Source organism: Mya arenaria, chromosome 1, assembly GCF_026914265.1.
Source record: "Mya arenaria isolate MELC-2E11 chromosome 1, ASM2691426v1".
NCBI lineage: Eukaryota > Metazoa > Mollusca > Bivalvia > Myida > Myidae > Mya > Mya arenaria.
Genome location: NC_069122.1, coordinates 59547989 through 59557412, shown reverse-complemented (window position 1 = coordinate 59557412; position 9424 = coordinate 59547989). Strand labels below are relative to the sequence as shown.

The window sequence follows — 9424 nt, the reverse complement described above, 5'->3', positions numbered from 1 at the left end:
TCAATTTTAAAACGTTCTTATTAATCATAAGAAGTGTAAATGAAGAAGTCAAAGTACAAATTTGCCAGTTTTTTTGAATTCATTACTTATAAAGACAAACTCCATGTGCAGCCGCACCACTGCTTTTCAGGTTCGGGTTTTGGTTTGGTTTCTTCGCTGGAGATATGTGAGTGTGACGAAGACTATGGTAGATTTACCTTTTTGGATTATCTTGTAGATATGGGTTTCCCTGAAGATATTGCTACCCATGTGTAAACCAATATTTTTGAGGTAGACTCAGACTCTAATGTATTGCCTTTAAAGTTGTAATTATATGTGATATAGCATTAAAATATCCAATAATTAAGCGTGGTGGCGGGCTGATATCACGTGATCGCAAAGCAGCGATTGAATAAATAAACTTGTCCCTGTAGTTTTAAATATCATTGGAATGAAATTGCTCAAGTAAGATAGTTATTATTTGTGCATTAGGATTGGATTTGAAAAAGAGGCTGAGTAAAATAATTTTCTTCAAATAGTGTTGCTGTAATTTCTATGTTAATAGCATAACTTGATATTTCCTTTCCTACACTTTTGAATAATGGGTCTGCCGATGTTGTTTCCATTGTATTAATAGATAAAAGGTTTAGTCATTTTTATACAACAGCGATCACATCTTCATTCGGTCGACAACTTTGTACTCGAACAGACTTAGTTTTAATTTGACGTGATGCCTAACAACCCTGATATAAATATTCACATATCATTTGCTATTGAATTAACTAATCGGAGCAATCCAGGGGCTCGTAGCATTCATAAACGCACCAACAATACGAATCATTAATAGTACAATGAAATACAATAGTGATTTAAAGCAGCTAGTTTAACCTCACTTTGAAAACGATATTCAGTCCCTAAATGTCAATGAAATGTTCTGACTGGCCAATCAAATTGTTTAAACTTAAAAAGTTTATGATACATACTTATATAAGCGTTAAAACCTTATTAAGCCGTACATACTGATATGAGCACTTAGCTATAAAATCCAGTATCGCCTCACACTGATAATGATGTTGTTTAGATCACCGACCGAATCTTGCGTTGATGGCTTGGTAAAGGACACTGTTTTGCTCTTGATTTTGCTCGTGTTAGGAGTGACTGAATGCCTTTCTTTAAATCACGGTTTTACGTTTAGTATCATTCTATAATAAAAACAAAACAAATGGACATTATTATTTTCTTTTGAGCATTGTTTAAAAAAAATACCTTGCCTTCTCCTAATCATGTATGTGTATGTACCATTGTAAATACTAGTAAACAACTTGTTTGTCCTCAAGGGTCGTATGGGCTTTTGGATTTGAAAAAAAAACTTTATTGAAATGTTAGCCAATTTCACGTGAAAATGAAGCGTTAGCTCGAAAAGAGTTTGTTTTCTAATTCTTTAACTAGTTGTTCTTGAGTTCCAAGTAGATGGTCTGAAACGGTAAACCATAAGATATCTTAAGCAAATATCACAGAAAATCTCTGAATGTAAACAAAAAAATCCATCAAGGTCTATAGTTGGTTGTATCGGTCAAGCATATGAACAGTTCAGCAAAACGTTACCCTAAATAGGTATTGCACAAATGACAAAACTATTTTGTATATTGTATTTCACGTCATATTAACGCAACAACTGATATTGCGATTGTTGAAGTGTGTTACATTCGAACAAAGAAGAAAGATTACAGGTCAAGAAGAAAGTAGAAATATTAGGGAAGTTAGACATTAGTGGATAGTGAAAGGATGAGAATAGAAACATGTACTAATATCTTTACCTTCAATTTAAATTGAAATATTGGAAAACCTTTGCTTGACGTACTCCATGTTCCAACGACTTCAGATTTTAGCTTGTTCCACACAGTGATGGCCCATTGGAAGGAGGAGGTGAAATTGTAGTACGCCGTAGCATTGTTGTGGTTGGTGGGAAAGAAATATTTGTCAGCAGGGATATCGACCGGGTTGTTGACTAGCCTTTTACATCACGGGCAACTGAGATAAGCTCCTACTTGCCTCCAGTTACTACCAGCAAGGGCGTTCTAGCATTGTTGATATATTTCTATTGCGGATTTTGTTCGTCCAATACCGCACCACACTATTAGTATTATGTACTATTTTAAGTATCCTAGTGTGTGTTTCGGAGTAAGGGTTCTAGACTGTAGAGCAATAATATGTATGCGTCCACGCCCATTCGTGGTTTCCTTTCAAGATGCGGATGTTGCACCTGAGAAAGACTGGCTTGGAGCTACCATTCCTGGTTATCTAGTTGTTACGCCTGTCCCTGAAAATATTGTCCGTCATGCGTAAACACATATTTTGTAGTTGGCTCAGTGTCTAGTATGTAGCCGTTGAATGTGTAGTTATGTTTGGCATAACCTTATGTTATCTGATAAGTGAGCGTGACGGGTTGGTAATTATGCGTTCAAACGTCTCTATCCAAATTTGGTTGTGCTGTGTTGCAACAATATCATACCGCAGGAAGTCATAAACTTGACCCAAATCAAAATGTAACGTCCCCCTCTTACGTCAAATCCTGGATCACCCCTGATCATTTGGATCACCGACCGAATCCTTACATTGATGACTGGTAAAGGTCACGTTCATGCGATTGTTTTCGCTCGTCTATGTTTAGAGTGACAAAATAACATTCTTTGAAATTATAAAGTAATTCCGCTTGTTTATAGAAATTAATGAAATTTTATATTTCATAGACAGAATTTGGTGCGTTATTCCCCAAAAGCGCTTTAGCAGGTCGTCTTTATCGGACAACAGTTACTTTAAATACATGCCTAAACAAGCCTTGAATATATAAGTATACATAGTAAAAACTATATTGAATATAACAAATCTGAATTTTGCATACGGACAGAAATGTTCATTAATTAAACAAAAGGTTGCCTATTCCTTGCCATCCCTTAAATTTGATTTTAATCCGTTATTATTCATTGTTACAGCTTTTCAATCTTCACTCGGTAGAGCAAAGTACCTCAGAATGAAAGCTCTTACTTTGCTTTGCGCGTGTGCCCTGGTCAATTCCTGGCCTTGTCCTGAGCTGAACGATTATTCCTGCCAACTCTTTGAGTTTTCTTTGCCGGAGGTAACTAGGACGGAGTTTAAAAAATCGGTAAGAATACGCGTGTAATTACTGCACCCAATAAGTTGATACAAACGTAATTTATCTCGATTGGGACGGAGGGGAAGGGGGTGGTGCAGGTGGGGTGGAGACAGCTCCAAGCTGATATAAATAAAAGTTATGGGAAGCCAAGAAAACGTGCACATGGTAGGGCTGAACTCACGACCTCTTGTCATTCGGAGCTCCTCGGCCATTTTCATCGAAAAAACCTCGGATGTATGCCGGTTGATCAGTAGAAGTAGTTCGTAAAAATGGAATTATATCATTAATTAAATGTAGTAGTTTAGTTTAAATTTGTTGATCTTAGTTTAAATTGATTGTCAGTGAAGTGTATTATTGCAAACTTAATAAAGATTACCAAGAGTAAAGTCATTAATTTTAACTGCATAATAAAATTACTACGAGATCTACTTGCAGCGGACTACCAACATACATATCAAATTCTGAGTATGCAAACTGTCCAAATACATCCGAGGTTGTTTCCAATAAAATGGCCGAGGAGCTCCGTAAGGACCTCTTGAGTGAGAGCCGTACTAAGACACAGGAAATTATCACTCTCTAAAAGGCAGGGTTACATACGCACCCATTGTAGTTATTAAGGCACTTGATCTTAACGTCAATATTTAGTACCACATCTTAGGAGAGAATCCCAGCAACAACATTAAAAATGTACGAGGGTATTACAGTCTGTTATATAATAAATATTATATAAATAGAGGATCTCAAATGAGTGTTTATTTTGTATCAAATTTATTAAGCGAGTTCATTTTAAAACGATAAAAACGAGGCTTTGCCGAGTTTTAACTCGTCTTTAAATGACGAGTTAAATACCTTTGATACAAAATAATCACGAATTTGAGATTCTGTTTATAACATAACCCAGTTACGGTCGAACTCTAGGTCAAAGTTTTTTCAATACACGTTCTCGTGTCATAGAGCGAAGAATTTACATTGAGTGCTATTAGGATGCCTCATTTGCATGAAAGAAAATAGTCATATATTAAAACATGTATACAATACAAAACATTCATGTATCAATTATCAACCAATTTTCAAATGATTTACTTATAAAACAAACAAAAAATGAATTCATATTGTAACATCCATGCTTGACTACTGCAACTCTCTGCTTCATGGCCTACCTAAATCAATCTTGAACAAACTTCAAATAGTCCAAAACACGGCAGCTCGTATCATTACCATGACACCTCGATTCAACCACATCACACCAGTGTTAAAAGAACTTCACTAGCTTCCTGTGCAATACCGGATTCATTTTAAAATATTGCCAAACACCTATAAAGCCTTAAATGATCGATCGCTTTGCTACGTCAAAAACATGTTAAAGATTCATAGACTTCAGCGTGTTTTAAGATCCCAAATTGACAAACTCCCTCTTGTGATACCAAGATCCCGTCCTGTTACATATGATGATCGTTGATATTCAAATGCTGCTCCGAAGTTGTGGAATCCGCTTCCACTGGGAATACAGAACTCAAACACTTGGACTCTTTCAAAAGATCTCTGTTTTTGAAAATATATGGTAACTGATGATTAAGTTTTATCTGACGGCGCACCGTTCAAACAAAACACGTATAGACCACACACCGGTCAATAAAACAGATATAACACAAACGGTTCAAAACACTTACAAATAACACACACCGTTCAATAAAACACAGACAGAACATACATTGTTCAAACGAAACCCAGATAGAATGCACATCGTTCAAACAAAACACAGATAGACAGCGCACCGTTCAAACAAAACACAGATAGACGTCGCACCTTAATACAAAACACATACATACGTCGCTCCGTTCAAACAAAACACATATAGACGTCGCACCGTTGAAACACAACACAGATAGGCGTGGCACCGTTCAAAGAAAACACAGATAGACCATTCACCGTTCAAACAAAACAAAGATAGACCACACACCGTTCGATAAAACACAGATAGACAACACACAGTTCTATAAACACCGATAAAACACACACCGTCCAAACAAAACACAGATATACCACATACCGTTCAAATAAAACAGATAGAACACATAACCTTCAAACAATACACAGACAGACCACACACCGTTCAAACAAAAACCAAACAAAGATTGACCATACACCGTTCAAACAAAACTGATAGATCACACACCGTACAAGCAAAATACAGATATACCACACACAGTCCAAACAAACCACAGGCAGACCACATACCGTTCTAACAAAACACAGATAGACTAACAAAGCACAGATAGACCACACACCGTCCGAATAAAACAGCACACCGTTCAAACAAAACTCACATAGAACACAAAAAGTTCAAACAAAACACATTTGCATACAGTCTTTCTTTTGTAGTCTGCAAACAGCGGATCTTAGCATTTGAAAATAAAAGTTGAAAGTTAAAGTTAATGAACTTTGAAAACCTTTCAGTGACTATGTACACTCATGGACATATTGATGCAGTTTGAGTTGTGACACATAACATCAATACTTATTATGTTTTGTTTTATCACATCCATAACACAAATACAAAAACACACACACACAACAACACTTAATAAAGACGCTAAATGATAGACTCCATTTTATCATCCAGTGTTATCAATAAATATGTCGGTCAACGCCAAAGGCACAATCACTTGAGGTTAAACATAAATCGCTCATCTATTTAAATAATGACTACACCACCCAATAGTATAGCAGCCAAACAAAAACTTAATTGATTTTGTAGATTGCGACAGGAGAATGGCTGAGTATCTACACCATGGAGATAGGAGAGTTAGCGCCTTTCGGGAAAACCACCAACAAATGGTCCAAAAATAGAAGTAAATGGCGTCGTGCCACCATCTCTTTGTATGATACATTAGTGTATTATATTTTGTATTATAATTTATATCTATGTTACTTACTAAACATTGTATAATTATTCCAATATTTTAAAGGACTAGACACCAGATTATAAAACTGCAAGAAAAATAAGAAGAGAATTATCAAAAACTTACATCAAAATGATATCGTTGTGTACAACTCATTGAATCTGATGTATCACATAGCTTATGTATCTTTCGAAGGTTTCGCGAATTTTTCAAAATCGAATTATAACTAGGTTTGTCTACCGCGTTAATCACTGTTACTTTAAAAATAGCGTCGGTATATGTACTTGTACTAATCACCCGACTTTCACATTCTAAATATAGACACTATAAACTGGGAAACCGTTATGCGCTATTTTTATACGGGTCAACTATGCTGAGACAGTGACAAATTATTATTTTAATCATGTAAAATTGTTATTGTCCTCATACTAGCTCGTATTGACAATTCTAGTTTTGATTTGAGGAAATACTGTGTTTGCCGATTTTGGAACCATCTAGTGTATAGTCCCTTTAAACGTCATAAATATAAGGAATACTGTCTTGTTTGTTTCTAGTATATTGCCTTATTAGTATTTAAAGCCGTTTCCATTGCACCCTAAAATCTTAATGTCTGTAATTTTATAACCGCTCTATATACAGTAATCAGACAAGTAAGAAATGTGACACGTTCTTGTTTGACTACGATCTGACCATCAACAATTGCGGAAGCGGATGGGCGGAGCTACGTCAAGGTAAACACTAGATTGTATTTGTAACATTTAGGACTTCCTCTAGCTGAGACTAGCTTGCGTGTTGATCAGACACAGATGAACAACAAATGCCATTCATTGGTATTTATCAAGCGTGTCTGTACCAGTACTTTGATGTTGAAGTATAAAGATATAACCCGTAAAAAGTGTTATATTTTGCTATTGCATGGAGAGTATTAGTAAATTTAACTGAAAGTTCCCTTTGTAATATAATACTTCAATCGGTGTTGACAAAGTGAACGTCAAGACCAGTTATTAGGTTATTAAGAGTTTAGGTTTCCGATAATGAGTTGGTGGTGATGTTGGTGCTATTTACGTTAATGACCATGATACGACGTTTTGCACCTTCCGGTAACCAGTGGACGGTCACCGCGTGGAGCAGTTCTACAGTCAGGATGTGAATAGCTACTTCTGGTGGTTTATCTGCCTTACTCCCGAGACCGACAACGGCTGTGAATTGGGCTTCTTTGATCTTCAGATAAGGGACGACCGTCAAGGTTTGTTTTATTTTTTTATTTAAATCAAATCAAATTCTGTGCCAAATCGCGTATTTGTGCCCAAGCACGGAGCTCTCAATTTGTAAAACAATGGAACTTTTGCACTCAGAATGAATTGACATGTTATATACATACAATGTATGTCGGGAACCGATCGAATAAACCAACGGTCGTTGGTTCGAAAAGTAAACCGACTGAAGGGAAATACTTGCTGCGAAAGAGCAAATGTGCGAAAACCAGTCCTATATGACTTCATGTAGGCATGAAAATGCATGATTTGTAGTATTTTCCTACCGCCACTAGGCTGGTTTGCGCATGTTCGCCTTTCGCCGCGAAAAGGCAATTACACGAATTAGGAGAAAAAAGCCACAGTACCTTCTGGGTGTTTATCACCAAAAACATGTGTTTTCATCTAATTCTAACCTAGCAAAACATTTATAATTCCTCCAAAATCTTATTCTTATTTTAATACTGTTTAATGATCATCAACCATTCAACACCTCTTCCAAAACGAGATTTCTGATTATTGTATCACCTTAATCTTGTTTGAACATTTCTTGAAACATACTTTCAGGAATTGCTGGTGAGATCAACCTGAACGGAATTCCGTGGGATAAAGTCTCCGCTGACCTGAAACTTCTGAGGACGAAGACATTTGATGTCTCTTCGGTCAGATACGCATGGCTAGGACCGGGTATGTTTTAATAGGCCTTTTGCGGATACTGTTTAAGCCTGATTTTGAACCGGCATTGCTCAAATTAACAGGCATTTGTTTTCGCGAAAAGTCTATAGTACAAACAGACTTTGAAGCCAACAATAATACTGATAAGATAATTAGACATGCACCAGTGATACTTACAGCGTTATTGTCAGTATATATGCATACTGAGTGTTTTATGCGTTGCGAACACTACTTGAACCTTATAACCCTAGAAAAGATCCATCTTTGATGTTAATTAACGAGTTCAACTTTACGAGTAAATTGGGAGTGTTTAATTGGCCTCTTCAATTAATTGGTCGTTATACGGAAGGTAACCACTGAGACATTTTTCTTCTTTCACAGTAAATACAGGTTCAGTAATAATCTGCATCTCTCAAATAAACATATAGACAATAAACATATGTGAGCATTTTGCTATGAAACTGGGAGGAAAGTCGTTTAATCCTTAGTGGTTGTATCCGTCAAATGGTATAAATAATACGTCTGTCACCATCTCGGACTGTAACAGCCTCATATGATTTAAAGTCAAAATCGAGTCTAGTATATGTATTTTTGTCAAATACTTATAAAAGGAGTATACTTAATATAGTCTTTGAAATGATCTTCATAGAATATTGCTAAAAAGGTTTATTGGGCCATCTAAAATAGACGTGACTATACATGCACTGCTTTGTATCTACATTGTTTTGAAATGCTTCTATTAACACATCGATACTGTTTAAACAAAATCACTCCGGTTAGTAATGGTTAATTAAGAGTTTGTTTATATGATAATGAATTATTTTGTTTTTCAGAATGCAGCTTTCCCTAGTCTATCAGTACGCTTCGTGAGAGACAAACAGGCGTTGTTGACTTTTACTTTCAGAACTTTTAACTTATTGAGTGTTATGTATCTTTAAAAATAATATTGTGTGTACTTATTTCTGATTCAAGTCAACTTCAATAAAAACGAGTATCTTAAGTCATCGTTTTTTAACAAACATGTTTCAATTTCTAACTGTAGACGACTAACAAAACAACTTCAAAACGTATCTTTTCGGATACCAAGTTCAACATTATATATAAACTCATAATAACACCTTGGACTCTCGAAGAAAGAATCGCAGTAATGAAATTATGAATAAATCTTTCACTTTTATCAAAAATTAACAAGAAAAATAATAAAGGAATACGGCCCTGTATTAGGCCGATAATTTTTAATCTAGTCTCACCAACAGTAAGGCCCCTCAAAGAAATCCAACCAACTGCATACGTTAAAAGCGTACGATGAAGAGCTGCTAGGTCTGTATAAAACGTATGTGCATGCACTAGCAGTGTGACTTCAACCAACTTCAATGGGGAGACCTTCCAAGAACGAAGTTTTTTATACAAAGATCAGGGGTGGTATTCAATCTAGTTCTTATCCTTATCGTTAGACATGC

The 9424-nt window shown here is 35.9% G+C and overlaps 1 protein-coding gene across 2 annotated transcripts; it reads left to right on the top strand.

The window, feature by feature from the left end:
- The first annotated feature begins 324 nt into the window (after positions 1-324).
- Positions 325-8964, top strand: LOC128213603 (uncharacterized). 2 transcript variants are annotated; one of them, XM_052919636.1, is made up of 7 exons: positions 325-444; positions 2973-3142; positions 5892-6013; positions 6676-6767; positions 7145-7282; positions 7857-7976; positions 8798-8964. In XM_052919636.1, exons 2-7 carry the CDS (start codon positions 3011-3013, stop codon positions 8812-8814), a joined length of 621 nt encoding a protein of 206 aa, XP_052775596.1. In that variant the 5' UTR covers positions 325-444; positions 2973-3010; the 3' UTR covers positions 8815-8964. The 2 variants fall into 2 exon arrangements, with proteins under 2 accessions (XP_052775596.1, XP_052775510.1); XM_052919550.1 differs by having other exon boundaries at positions 415-495.
- Positions 8965-9424: the final 460 nt, after the last annotated feature.

Bases quoted from the DNA above. Each gene is read 5' to 3' on its own strand.
- LOC128213603 (XM_052919636.1), top strand. From the start codon at position 3,011: ATGAAAGCTCTTACTTTGCTTTGCGCGTGTGCCCTGGTCAATTCCTGG. The intron at 6,014-6,675 runs GTATGATACATT...CTCTATATACAG, and splicing joins CGTCGTGCCACCATCTCTTT to TAATCAGACAAGTAAGAAAT. The intron at 6,768-7,144 runs GTAAACACTAGA...TCCGGTAACCAG, and splicing joins ATGGGCGGAGCTACGTCAAG to TGGACGGTCACCGCGTGGAG.